Here is a 13,704-nt window from a genome sequence, read left to right on the forward strand (position 1 = left end):
ATTGTGTGTTTCGCGATATATTTAGAAAAGCGATCTAGATAGATTAGCCTATGAATAGCTAGCAGTCGTGCATTAAGGGCGTGTTTATAAAGGCGAAATGCAATGACGCTCATCACAGCCAATACTATAGTCCAAGTATTGTGAATTCGCTATAAACTTCCAAACCTTCTAATCAATATTGAATCACGCTGGAGTTTTGATTGGTTGAATATACAGTCCTTTTGTAAGAGCCAATCAAATCCACTCAAAATTACAGTAGATTAGCAAATGTGATTCGATTCTGGAAATCCGTACCGATTAAACGTTACAATACTATTGATAACGTTACTAGTACTACTAACTTCACAGTAGTAGTGCGAATACAGTCTTTAGTACTAGTAGAAACGACAAGGAATCCGCCTACTAGTAGTTGTTTGTGCCTGTGATTACTTGAATCATAAGTAGTTGCAATTTGTACAGGTCTCTACTTTTCAATGCCGACTTGATACCCGGTTGTGTGATGGTACCGAATGTCGTGCATGTGGCGCTTGATGGCATCGAGGCGGTCGGCGTCTTGAAATGAGGACGAGGGTACTTCCATGTCCCATCCACACACGTTGAGTCGCGTGCTACTGGCCCATGGCTCGAGCACGACATGAAAAGACGCGTCAGATTCCGTCGCCGCGGCGGCCCTGACGGCGTTGGCAAGGTCGTGCACTGTACGAGGCAAAATACATCCCGACACTTCGAGCCTATCGTTGATTTGATTATATAGATTGGACAGAATCGCCAATGTTTCAATATATAGATAGGTACATACTTGTAGGTCGGAGTGGGTCGCCCCGACATTTTGCCGCAGGGGGTGACTTGCAGAGGCACGATGCCCGCGTGTTGAAAGGGAAAGCGCGCGCAGAGCAAGGGCACGTCCGTCGACGCCGCGAGGAGTCCTAACATCCCGTCATTCACCATCATGCACAAATATATCATATATACATATGATATATTCGTGACAGTATGTGAAATATATATCAGGCTGAATTCATCAAAAAGATAGGTGCAGAGAAATCCAATTTTCAATAGCTGAGAATAAGTTCTGAATAGAAAGCCCGATATATATATATATGATGGATGGAGTAGGTACACGTCGAACGTATCCAACAAATATATTGTGTATATAATATATATACTGTATGCACGAAAATTTCATATATAGTATGAATTGAGAAGAGAAATGTCAGAGGTACACTCCCTTGTCAAACATATACGCAGTATATGATATATATATATAGCAAGCTGAATTTATGAAAAAACATAGGCGCAGAGAAATCCAATTTCAATAGCTACGAATAAGTTATATGCATAAAAGCCCCGATATATATATATATATATATATATATATATATATACACGTCAAAAGATAAAAACAGAGGACACATGTTGATATACGGATACCAACCAGGCTGGTTCAACAGCAAGTCGTATATGCCGTGCACGTTGCACGGATCGTGGACGACGAGGAGGGCGTCGAGTCCCCGGATGGACGTGTGCAAGGCATCGACGGCGGACGGCCGCCCCGTCGTCGCGGCATCTTGGGGGGCGAACGGGACATGAAAGTTCACCCCCGCCGACATCAAATCACGCCTCAATGTCGTTGTGGCGTGAGATATCACGACTGAAATGTCTATTCAGACACATGTAATGATGAATCGTTCAAGGTCTAGCAAGCAAAACGATCTAATTAAAAGTTATACTTTCTGTAAAAAAAATCCAAATATTATAAATATTTATTATAAATATAATAATAATAATAAAATAATTTGTCAAATAATAAGAATATCTAAACCTAGTAAAAGAATATATATAAAAAATAAAGATTTATTTAAAATAAAACGAATCGTACGTTGGCGCACGGACGTGGGTTTGGTAGGGCTTGTCGTTGCTCGGGATGTGGCGTCGTCATGTGGGAGGAACTTGGTAAACAAGGATCGCATACTCATGGTCGTTGACGCGGTGGTCGCGCGGTAAAAGCACACGACGCTTTGCGCGGTGGCCACGTAAAACGCATCATGGTGGGGGCTTCCAACAAACACACGATGAATACGAAGACCCGAACGTGGAAATAACTCGTACTTGTGATGAAAGGTATAATAGAGATGCCGGAATGCATCTTGCCATGTTCGCAAGCGGTGGGCGGTCCAGTCGTCGTCCACGGCGGCATCTTGAGGCATGCCTGGAGAGGCCGGATGAACGAACTGATGTAGAGCAGTCTGCCATTCCTCGGACGGAGACATGGTGGAGGTGGCCGTTGCCGCGTCGGCGGAAGGCGAGGCCTGGACAAAGCGGTGGAAGGATGTAGCTGCCGCCGCGCCACTGGAACGACCATATTAACCACAAGCAGCATGTTTATCAAGGGGCACGTACGTCGATCGTGGTGGGAAGCGGAAGGGAGTGAGACAGACGAATTTGCTCTTTAACGTCCAATCCAATGGTAGCCTGTCGTGGGTCTAGAAAGGACGGTGACGGGTGTGGATTGAGATGGATGTGTACCGCGAAGGATGTTGGAAAGCCGGCGATGCGGCGCTTCATTGGTCGGTCCATGCGCGTGCTGGCGTAAACGGTGCTGAGTTTGGCGTCGAGCAGTTTCTTTCGCGACGAGGATGCGTCTGCTTGGTCCATGCAGCGGTCAACATCAATGGTCACGGGAGTAGAAGACATCGGAGCGGCCGTGGAGTCAAGCGCAGATGCCATAGCACTAGTAGTGCCACATGTCCATGATCTAGTATGACAATGCGTAGACTTGGTACGCTGATGGATTGACGGATGTCGCAGTGGTGCTTTGTGCTTGACCTTTCAATCGCTTCGCCATGCGCTGACGCTATCATTCCGGGCATGTGAAGATGCATCCAAGGTGGATATCTTTCACATCAAGGCATGACCATCATACCTTCAACTCCATTGGGTTCAACCTCAGTCGACCTCCATCGTGCTGTTGGCTGTTGTTCATGTTGCTCGGTCTATTGGTACTACACTAATTCATTTTATCGTTACACTATATACCGTCAATTGAAATAGTGTGTCGCTCAAATTAGTCATTAATGTCCGGAGTATAAAATTCTTGGTTGAAACATGAGTATATGAATAGTACGGAGTAGTTATTATTATGAAGCATATCTAAGGGGTCGTCACTCGAATAAATAGGCATATCACGGCGTGGAAATGTCTTGCGCTCACTCCCCATCCGACTCGTCTGCTATGACCCCCGGTGGCGGCACAAAATGGCCGGCGCTGTGTAGCCGCATCTCTGTAATGACATCCGTCTTTCCCGTCTGCTGGAACTGATCCACGCGCAGAGACGCAATGTCACGTGCGCCCAAGCCGCGACCGACGGACTCGGCCGACGTGTATGCAAACCCGGTGTACATGACGTCAGTCAAGTTGCGCACCCCGGCCTTCTTGTCCGCGATGAGTTGGTCCGGCGTTCGCCCCACAGACCCTCTGCGGTCGTCGACCGGCTCGTGCATCCCTTGCGTCTTGGCCGCTTCGGATACACCACACGATACTTTGGCTCGTAGTCGCTTAAGCACATACCGCTCGCGCAAAATGTCTGCGTCCGTGGGGCAGTAAAACTTCATCCAGCTATCGCACACATACAAACATGTTGCAAAATGGTCGTTGTTATTTCGTGGCCATTTGGAAGAGGGGGGGGTGGTCGTACAATTTCAACGGCAAGTCGACGAGGAAGTTGGCCACGGGCACAAGGAAGAACACAGCCCAATAGATGCCCCTATAGTGTATATTGTCATGCCGAATGATATAATGACGTATATGCATCAAGATATGAGTGCAAAGTGTCGGAAGGGAGTTTGTACGTACGACGAAAGTAGGACGGGGGTGATGCCAACCATGTCCCAGCTCAGAAACGTAAACAGGGGGTATACACCGAGGAAGAAGAAGAAAAGCAAGAGCGAAAACACAATAAACCCGTGGCTGTACATCGTCCACGACATCGTTTCCATGATCACTTTGCAGTTCATGGTCATGAGCAGGCCCGTGTAGATGGTCGTGCCTTGCAAGTGGAACGCTTCGGTTGGGTACCCTGCGACGATGTAAATCGGCAGCCAAAAGCTCACGCATGCGTGAAAGATGGCGTTGCCAATCCACAAGCAGAACCGATACACGTTCAGGTCGTCGTTGCGCTGGCCAGTCTTGTACAAAGCCGGGAATGCCATCGCTTGCTCCGGGCTCACGTCTTCGTCAAAGATGCCGATCGCAATGATCGGCAGCGCCAGGAAAAAGTTCCACCCCGCCATCACAAAGCTCTCAAATAGCGACGTGCCACTCTGCCCGTTGTAAAAGTTGTAGAAGAACAGCACGATCACGAGCGACATGTTCTTGTAGAACGAGTACAAGATGACTTTGGCAATGCGTTTGTAGTTGGACCGGCCGTGCACCAACAGCAGCCGTTGAAGGAACCTACCGCCATCGTCAACTCATCGTCATCGTTCATCATGATCAATCAAAGAATCAAGCGTATTCGTACCGGAATTGAGCGATGGCGTAGTCGCTGGCGTTCACAGCTTGCACGCCTTCCTGGCCACAAATGCCAATGCCCACATGTGCCGACTGGATCATGTTGACGTCGTTCGCGCCGTCGCCAATGGCCAACGTAATCGGCTTGTTGCGGGAATTGTATCGAACCTGACAAGGAATAAATCCGTTAAGGCCAAACTAAAAACGCATGGTGATGACGTTGGTCGTACCAAATTGACAATGTCGGCTTTTTGGGCAGGCGATACGCGACACGCCACCATGGCTTTGCACACGCTGGCGACAACGAGCAGTTTGCGACGAAGTTCCTTCGCCACGACCTTTTCGTCGGCGGACAAGGACTTGGACGGGAAAAAGTGCACGAGCGACTTGCCATCACATACGATGCCAATGTTTTCAGCCACTGTGCGGCTCTTGTAGTGCTTTTGGATGGACTCCATGTTGTATAAATACTCGAGCTACAACATGAACATGAGTGACCTTGTTTCACTTGATAACTTTGACTAGCGTCTGCCATCTCAACTTCAACACAACATACACACACGCAGTCGTGTAAGGCGAAGCGTTTATCATACACCATTGCATATGTTTAGGCATCAAGCAAGCGTCACTCAGTACCTGTTCCATGAGCCCTGTCATGTCTTCGCGGTTCACATACAGCAGCTGCATGCCGTCGTTTAAGAGGCGGCACGCGTGGCCAATGTTCACGGCGGTCTCTTCCTTGTCTCCAGTGAGCACCCAGATCTTGATCCCTGCTTGCGCGAGGCTGTGAATAGTGTTGGGCACCCCCACTTGCAACTTGTCTTCGATGGCCGTGGCACCGACAATATCCATGTTCACTTCGAGCGCTTCCGCGGCCGCGTCCAAGAGGTTGGCCCGATTAGTCAACGACGTCGCCGCTGCCTGGTACACTTTGTTCCATGCTTCGTAGTCGGCTTTGGTCATGTCGCGCTTGGCCAGCACGAGCGTGCGCAGGCCCTCAGACGCAAACGCCTTCAAATGTTCGTCCAGGTCGCCGTCGTTAGCCGTGGGGGCGCATCGGGGGAGAATCACGTTGTCCGCGCCCTTGCAGTACACGACAATGCGGCCGTTGGGGGCTGACACAACCACACTCATGCGCTTCCTTGTGGAATTGAACTCGTTCACGTTCAAAATCGCGTACCCGGCGATCGTTGGTACTGCCCCCTGGTGGGTGACTTCCACCTCGACAAACGGCGCCGGGGTCACGAGCTTGTACCCGAGGCATCGTGCCGCCTTCACCAGGGCTTCTTCGTCCGGCGACGACGCCCGGTACGTTGTGACGCCGGTCGTGGCGTTGGTCTCTGGGATCACCGTGTGGCACACAGCCAACAGCGTGAGGAATTCGCGGATGCGGCCACCGTTAACAGAGGATGACGTGGCGGCTTCGGCGATCAGCCGGGGGTCGTCAAAGTGAATAGTTTTGTCGAGGAAGATCTGCGCGTCCTTCAAGTCGGCGACCGGACCAGGACCGTTTTCCACCGCCGACGCTATGGTCGATTCTGTGGGCGGTTGGTTTTGTTTGGCCAAACTCGCCACGGCTTTGGCGATTTCCGTCGACCCGTAGCCATAGATGACGCCGCCGATGGAGCACTTGCGGAACTCCATGATGTTTTGCGTCAATGTGCCAGTCTTGTCGCTGAAAATGTACTCGATCTGCCCCAAGTCTTCGTTCAAGTCGGACGTGCGCGCGATCGCGTAAAAACCTTCGTGGCACATTTCTGGGTCGGTCGAAATGTTCTTCGCTTGTGCGACCTATTCATTACTCGGTTAGCTGCCGAATACGTTTCAGAAAGGGGAATGGGGCTGTTATTACCTTAACCATGTCCAGGGACACGTACAGCGAAATCGGTACCAAGTTATTGTACAAGATCAAAAACGTAAAGAACGCGCTCACTTCGACCCGAATGAACGGAAGGTACCACGAGTGCAGCTTGAGCGCGTGGTGCACCCACGCGTTGAACGACACGGTGCTGATCACGCATAGTGTAAACTAGGCAACCGCATCATCGTGAGTGATGTCCCATGGATTTTTTATGGTGTACCTGCGTGAGGAAGATCAGCATGATGCACCGATTCACTGCTTTGTACACGTTGCTCTGCTTCGACGGCGTCGCGCGCGCGTTTTGCATGAGCTTTGACTCTCTGCCTGCAAACAGCACGACGCCAAAGATGTACGAACAGCTGCGGATGCTACACCCCCGCAAGATGATGTTGGTCGGACCGATGGGCGTGGCATCCGCCAACGCCTCCGCTTTAACCACCCCCGTGAAATTGTACAACCGGTTGTTCGGCTGCTCGTATTCGACCGACCCTCGAAACGCCACACACGATTGCTTGTGCTTGGCTTCGTCGATCACAGGCTACAGTAATAAGAGCAACAACAATGAGAGATGATGACTTAATATAGGGATGAATTCTTGATTGTGTACGTCGTTGAGCGCTCGGAACCCAATGCGTTTCGCGATGGGTTCGCACGCTGTCCGGCGCTTCAAGTTGGTCTCCCCGTCCAAGTTGCACGTCTCCACAAAGCACCGCCCTTCTTCTTCCGACGTGGCCAAGATCAGCACGTCCGCAGGCATCTCGTCCTTGTCCTTCAAGAACAAAATGTCACCCACTTCGACGTTTTGCCACTGTTTGTCGCGGATCGTTCCGTCTGTAGTCAACACCTACATCACCACCACGTATGAGCCAAATATGCTTAAGCTCATGAAAGTAGTACGTGACAGATGCGGCAGTTTTGAATGCCGTCAGCGTCGTGGCGCTTCTTGTCTTCTAGTGCTTGTTTGATCATGGACACCATCAAGACGATCAGCAGGGGCCCTGCTGTTGTGTACTGGTTGGTCGGCGACCAGTCCGTGAGCACCTACCCCCCCCATGATTACAATTGCCGCGAGCTCCTAAGCCAAAGTCGTACCTGCAACAATGAAATGCACAGGAAGTACCCGTTGGCCACCACTCGAAAGAACTCGAGGATGGTTTTGGGCACAAAGCTAATAGCAACCACGGATGAGTCTGTTGAACATCGAATTGGAATGGCATACTTGTACGTGGTGTACTTGGACGTGGAGACCCAGTTGTTGGTGTACTTGAACTGCATCCGCAGTCGCTCGTTCTCGACGTCGTTGTTCACGAACACCGTGCGCGTCTCCGGCTTGGCAGTGTCCCCAACCATACTACTGCGTTGGTCTCTGGTGACGAATGGATGTAAGTTCTGCGGTGGAACTGACGACGAGGACAGATGCACGACCGACTGGCGAAAGGGTTTTCGTTGAACCGCCTGGCTGGTGGGACCTATAATTAGCCGAAACCCCTGTAGGGGGTGGGTGCGGTGTTTGCTGGTCGCTTGGACTTGGGCCAAAAATAGTACTATTGCAGCGGGTGGAGGGAGGGGCATGGGCTTGAGTGCCAGATACACAGCGGAGAAGTAACCTTCTCTCCCTGTCTGTATTAATGCTGTAGGTGCAGGCATCCAGTTGAACATTAGGTCAATGCAGAGTTATGTAGCCAAACCATTGCGTGTCAACGTGGCAGCTCCAAGCATGTATCAATCCTAACAATTGCAATTACATGTACTCGAAGCGCCGTCGTGTACTCGGTAGGCACTACGCCAGTGGCGCGAACTTTCCAGTCAGTAGTCAGTAGTAGTAATAGCGTTTTACGGATGATGTAGCGAGGTGTGCTAGGAGTTTGGAATTTGGTAAGGGGGCGGTTTCGCATCTATTTTGAGCGACGTGAAGGGGCGCGTGAAACTATATACGGTGTGCTGCATGCCGTGTAGTCGGCGCGTGATTGCTACGCTTCTTCCGTTGACCTAGACATGGAAAACTATGAGAATTTGGGCACAATCGGCGAAGGGTAGGGCGGACCTCGTGTGCCAGGGAATGTCGTGCTAAGGGGGGGTGAATGTAGCACATACGGCGTGGTCCTCAAGTGTCGACACAAGGAGACTGGCCAGATCGTCGCCATCAAAAAGTTCAAGGAGTCTGACGAAGACGAACAAGTCAAGAAAACGGCGATGCGCGAAATCCGAATCCTCAAAGTACGTGGCTTTGCTTGTATCTATTTCAAAACCCCGTGCCTAACGAGACTCTTGTAGCAACTCAAGCACGAGAACATTGTCAGTTTGATCGAAGTGTTTCGACGCAAGGGCAAGCTATACCTCGTACGTTTTTGCATTCGCCATACTCGATGTGTTTCGACCAGAACCACATCATCGTTTGTTGGTTGCTAGGTATTTGAGTACGTGGAGAAGACGATCCTCGAGGAGATCGAAAAGAACCCCGAAGGTCTCGACCCAACCGTGATCCGCAGCCTCATGTGGCAACTCGTCCGCGCGATTCAATTCTGCCACCAAAACAACATCATCCACCGAGACATCAAGCCGGAAAACCTCCTCGTGTCCAAGAATGGCGTGCTAAAGCTGTGCGACTTTGGTTTCGCCCGGACACTGGCGGCCGCGGGGGCCAAGTACACCGACTACGTGTCCACAAGGTGGTACCGGGCCCCGGAGCTGCTCGTGGGGGACGTCTCGTACGGCAAGGCAGTGGACATTTGGGCCGTGGGGTGCATGTTTGCCGAGATCACGACCGGGCTGCCCCTCTTCCCAGGGGACTCAGACATTGATCAACTCTACCACATCATCAAGTGCTTGGGTCGAATTACATCGCGGCAACAAGAGCTGTTTCGGAAAAACTCGTTGTACGTTGGCGTCAAGGTATGGGTTACACTTTAGAAAACGCATCATCGTTCCTCTAGAAACAACAAACGAGATATATATATATATGTATCAGTCTGCTATATGTGATATATATCATTTTTTCATATGCGTCATATATATCATATCTATATATCAGTCTGTCAGATGTGATATATATATCATTTTTGGCACGTGTGTGATATATATATGTACGTACTTGTATAACATTGTGTAGTTGCCCGAAGTGTCGGACGTGGAAACGCTGGAAGATCGGTTTCCGCAATTTGACAAGGTCGCGATCGACTTTCTCAAACAAACAGTGCAGGATGAGCCGTTGGACAGATGGACGTGCGCCGAGCTGCTCCAGCATCCACTGATTGCCGATGGCGCCGACGAGTTTGACCTACAGCTGCGCGAATGCATCGCCAAGGATATCGTGGACAACATGGTTAAGCCCACAAGGCGACAAAAGAAACCGACGCCGTTGTCTCGACCGCCGATGCAACCCCAGCCCACGCCCGGGAAACCCCCTCCAACCTCCACATCATCAGTTTCGAATGAATACGCCCCAGCACCGAATAAACACAGCCCCCACAACGGCATTGCGATGGCAACCACGGCCAAATCGTCGAAACAGCAACAACAGTACGTCCAAATCGACCAACTCGTGGAATCTCGACGCTGCATTGTTGTGAAAAAAACGCATCTCAACACCGTTATGCATTTCGTAGGTACAGCACAACGACGACCCCCGACACACCCAAGAAACATCATCATCATGGTACAGATAGGCGTCCTCGTCTACTGACGGCTGAGCTCACAATTCGAATGCAGGCGACAAGAGCAGTGGTGGTAAGGGCAACTTGTTTGCACCGAGCAACGGAGGGCAGCGATTTCTTCCGAATCTATGTATCTCGTCGCCGTTTGGGGACAGTCCGTCCAATAACGGTACACTCCTCTATATATATTAGTACGATTGAGTCACTTTTGGTATATCTGCGACGGCGTAGAAGAGCACTTGCCACTCCCGACGTCATCGCGTCGACTCAAACCCCCCATGAAACCTGTACGACACACATACACAATCCAACCATCATATTCAAATGGGCAACGAGAATCATTCAATGGATGTAACAGGTCGATCAACAGCAACAGGACGTGGTGATTTCCGATGAAAACGCGAAATTGATTGACCATCACATGGCCACGCGCATGTCGCTGACGTCCCATGGCAGCCGTGGTGGCAATACGTCCACAAACGCGACCACGAAACCACTTCGAAAATGCACAGTCCCCCCATCCCCCAAGCGAATGCTAGCCCCCCCTCTGGATAAAAAGCCCCTAGCCACGCCACCGAGAACATCGCAGGCCAATTCCAGACGAGATCGGGCGTATTGACGACCAGTATGTAAATGTTACCGGGTGAAAATATACAGCGCCATCAACGACAAATTATCTTCCCACGACTGTAGTACGCGTTGGAATAACCACGACGGTGCCAAATGCGAGCTTTGGTGGGCATTGTATTCTCCACGAGTAAACGATGGGTTGATGGTAACGTTCACCTGGCTTGGAACAAGCTCGGTACCTGCGTGACGTATCAATCTCAAGATAGAATAGTCATAGGAAGAAGTAAAAATACATGGCAAAAGAGGCCATTTAGTTACAGTTAATAGTCATGGAAAATCGATGGAATTAACAGTGGATGGGGCCATCGAGGGGTTATGAATCGACGAATACAAGTCGATCGGATTAACTGTCACGACTTTATCGCCGAAACGTTGCGCCAGTGTACGGCGGCGCTCGCGGGTCGTCGGCTGCGATGCCTGCAAACCGATTGTATCGACTGACGCCTTCCGCCGAGAGGAGACCGCCCATCTTGACCTGGCCACATCCAATTCCCACGGCAAAATCCACAGGAAACACATCGTCCAGCGTGCCCGCGTCGCACCCGACAATAATCGACAGTCCCAACACCCGAGCTTGTACCACAGCTTGCATGGCGGCGGTGACTGTGCCGAACTAGAGGCCAACATTACAGTTAAACTCTCCATAGCTTTATATCGTTGACGGGCCAACCATATCGTTACACACAACAACTAGGCGTTGCTTGGCATTCCCACAAGTGAGCATTTGTGTGCTTGTGACGTACCTGGGACACATGCAGAAGAATGGTGTTGCACGCGCGCTCTTCATGTAAAGTTTCCAACTTGGTGTGCTGGAGAAATGCGTGGCCCACCACTTGGACCTTGACGGACGGATCACCGCCGACTCCGCCCGGTGGCGTTGCAGCGTCTGGCAACACTTCGTTTTCGCTGCGGTTCAACGCGCTGGCCACTTTGATGTCGACAATATCGACGGGATCGACGATCGTCATGACTTGATGCACGCGGCACCATTCTCGAAGAAGATCCACGACTTCGTCCCTACAAGAGAACGCATCGTATCTAGACATCCATGTCGGAGTTGTCGTACCCGGCTTTGTTGAGACCTTTGGACCCCACGACCCACTTGTCCAAATTGTACACTGCTTCGCCATCGCTGACGGTGGCAAAGGCGTGGGCCGCCACGTGCACCCCTAGGCCAAATTCGATGCCGGGCTCCGCGTCCTTGAGTTTGGCGATGGCGTCTTTGACAAGCACGATCGCTTCTTCGGTCGAGTTAACAAGAGGAGCGAACCCGCCAAGTGCTCCGCGGTTGGCATGGCCGACCCCCTTGGCATCCAGGAGGTGGCGGAGGGCCAAGTGGAGCTCCGCGCCCCATCGCAGCGCGTCTTGGAACGAAGCGCAACCGATGGGCATGACTGTGATTTCTTGCAAGAAGAGTTTGTTGGAGGCGTGGACGCCGCCTTGCACGACGCTGAAGATGGGCACGGGAACGCACGCGTCTACCAAACCATGGACGAACGTCGAGATCTGCTTGTTTTTTCAAAGTACGTACTCTCAATGGGAACATCCGCGAGGGACGCAATGTGTTCAAAGAGCGGGACGTCTTTGTGGGCCGCACCAGCTTTACAGATCGCGATCGACAGCGCGAGGCACGCTTGCCGCCCGAGCTTGTCCTCCATGGACGCGATCTTTTCGTCACAAGATGTTTGCTCGCACGGATCCACGCCTTCGAGCAGATGCTGGACGTACAACGTCAAGTCTCTTGATCGAACGCCTTTGCCGCGGCATCGCGTTGCGTCGTCCGTGTCGTAGATAGCAGCGGTGTGACTGGATGTGCTGCCCTCAAATCGACCTTTCGACGTGTGCACTATCGCTAGCAGGGTGGGCAGTCCGTTTGCATCAAAGATTTCCCTTGCCGAGACGGCGAAAATCCCTTTGCTCGACGTCGCTCGATGTTGCAGCAATCCACCAAGCACCAAGTACGGGTCTGCCGGTCGGTCGCGCACCACTTGGTTCAGGAAGACGTTGAGGGCGTTCTCGATACCATGCAGTGACAAATACTCCTCAATGAGCTCCTTTTCGGCCGCTTCCTCCGGATTGGACGCTAACGACGACGTCGATGCCGACGGCGTTGGTGCATTCGACGTAGGAGTGGGCGATGGCGCTTGGGCTCGCTTGCTCATGGTTCAAGATCCAATTTATCGGATCCGGATACGAAAGGACACTTCAACTGTACAGAAACGTTACACAACGTTATGGGGTAATTATATGGGTGAATATGATCACTTTGCGGACATACTTGTGCATTGTATCCGGAATTATAACCAATCCGACCCGGGGACATGATTACCAGCCAATTATACTTGCATTATGTTGTTTTTCGAGAACATTTCAGCCAATGGATGTATACATAATTGCTAGGACAAGATCGGACCAGTTCGGACAGATTTTGTCCGAATGGATCACAAAATATGAATATGTGCAATACAAACGCTAGCATTAACACATATTTTCCTGCATATAATATTGTGTTCGGACAATTGGTAGCAATCACTTTGGCATATCATTCTGCATGGGGATCCAAGATCTTGTGCCTGCCAACACGACCAAGGCGAAGGCTACAGCGATCAAGTCGTTTACGCGCTTTGTCACAGAAGAGAATGTAACAATGGAATACATTCATGCACAATTTGCTCTTGACCCTACTGGCGTTGCCATTGAACGTGTGCTTGACAAGTTTGGGTCGTACTTGGCATTCCTCGACACCAAGGGTGGGAAACAGTTCGCTCGGAACACAGTGATGTCGTACTACCGCCACGTCAAGTTCTGGCTGATTGAACTCTACCAACTTAGCGCCGCCGTCTCCGCCAAGCTGTTGAAAATGGGCTCAACCCTCGACCGGTACTGCATGAAACGCAACTCGGGCGGGTTTATCAAGAAGGCCCCAGCGTGCACTAAGGACCACCTCCGTACTCTCATGGTCTACCAGTACTCAACCGCAAAGAACGCTACCGACTACCAGGATGCCGCTCTGTTGTGCTTGTTATGGTACCTATTTGGCCGTGCGTTGGA

General features: G+C 51.0%; 4 protein-coding genes across 4 annotated transcripts; 1 reads left to right on the top strand and 3 right to left on the bottom strand.

Moving 5' to 3' along the window:
* Nucleotides 1-410: 410 nt before the first annotated feature.
* On the bottom strand, nt 411-2,984 carry H257_15587 (hypothetical protein; the record flags this gene model as incomplete). Its single annotated transcript, XM_009843748.1, has 9 exons — nt 411-731; nt 800-926; nt 1,436-1,660; nt 1,880-2,055; nt 2,110-2,349; nt 2,401-2,483; nt 2,527-2,731; nt 2,784-2,854; nt 2,924-2,984. Coding segments are annotated over 9 exons (1,456 nt in total), but the record flags the coding sequence as incomplete, so codon positions are not given.
* Nucleotides 2,985-3,123: 139 nt separating this feature from the next.
* On the bottom strand, nt 3,124-7,830 carry H257_15588 (hypothetical protein). Its single transcript, XM_009843749.1, has 11 exons — nt 7,590-7,830; nt 7,463-7,538; nt 7,268-7,411; nt 6,978-7,214; nt 6,591-6,908; nt 6,362-6,538; nt 5,146-6,300; nt 4,740-4,985; nt 3,853-4,677; nt 3,695-3,763; nt 3,124-3,615 (listed from the first exon to the last, which is right to left on the bottom strand). The coding sequence occupies exons 1-9, from the start codon at nt 7,718-7,720 to the stop codon at nt 4,504-4,506; spliced, it is 2,658 nt and encodes an 885-aa protein (XP_009842051.1). The 5' UTR covers nt 7,721-7,830; the 3' UTR covers nt 3,124-3,615; nt 3,695-3,763; nt 3,853-4,503.
* Nucleotides 7,831-8,315: 485 nt separating this feature from the next.
* Nucleotides 8,316-10,720, top strand: H257_15589 (CMGC/CDKL protein kinase). Its single transcript, XM_009843750.1, has 9 exons — nt 8,316-8,403; nt 8,458-8,587; nt 8,645-8,710; nt 8,780-9,262; nt 9,480-9,889; nt 9,976-10,025; nt 10,079-10,192; nt 10,255-10,310; nt 10,382-10,720. Exons 1-9 carry the CDS (start codon nt 8,366-8,368, stop codon nt 10,640-10,642), a joined length of 1,608 nt encoding a protein of 535 aa, XP_009842052.1. The 5' UTR covers nt 8,316-8,365; the 3' UTR covers nt 10,643-10,720.
* Nucleotides 10,721-10,898: 178 nt separating this feature from the next.
* On the bottom strand, nt 10,899-12,815 carry H257_15590 (hypothetical protein; the record flags this gene model as incomplete). Its single annotated transcript, XM_009843751.1, has 4 exons — nt 10,899-11,266; nt 11,397-11,670; nt 11,720-12,131; nt 12,185-12,815. The coding sequence occupies 4 exons, from the start codon at nt 12,813-12,815 to the stop codon at nt 11,012-11,014; spliced, it is 1,572 nt and encodes a 523-aa protein (XP_009842053.1). The 3' UTR covers nt 10,899-11,011.
* Nucleotides 12,816-13,704: the final 889 nt, after the last annotated feature.

The sequence above is a fragment of the Aphanomyces astaci genome, assembly GCF_000520075.1.
Source record: "Aphanomyces astaci strain APO3 unplaced genomic scaffold supercont1.72, whole genome shotgun sequence".
NCBI classification, from domain to species: Eukaryota; Oomycota; class Saprolegniomycetes; order Saprolegniales; family Verrucalvaceae; genus Aphanomyces; species Aphanomyces astaci.

Coding starts and splice junctions, on each gene's coding strand:
- H257_15588 (XM_009843749.1), bottom strand. CDS start 7,720: ATGGTTGGGGACACTGCCAAGCCGGAGACGCGCACGGTGTTCGTGAAC. Junction 7,539..7,589: donor TCCAAGTACACCACGTACAA/GTATGCCATTCC, acceptor GGTTGCTATTAG/CTTTGTGCCCAAAACCATCC. Junction 4,678..4,739: donor AAGCCGACATTGTCAATTTG/GTACGACCAACG, acceptor ATTCCTTGTCAG/GTTCGATACAATTCCCGCAA.
- H257_15589 (XM_009843750.1), top strand. CDS start 8,366: ATGGAAAACTATGAGAATTTGGGCACAATCGGCGAAGG. Junction 10,026..10,078: donor CAAGAAACATCATCATCATG/GTACAGATAGGC, acceptor ATTCGAATGCAG/GCGACAAGAGCAGTGGTGGT. Junction 10,193..10,254: donor GGACAGTCCGTCCAATAACG/GTACACTCCTCT, acceptor GCGACGGCGTAG/AAGAGCACTTGCCACTCCCG.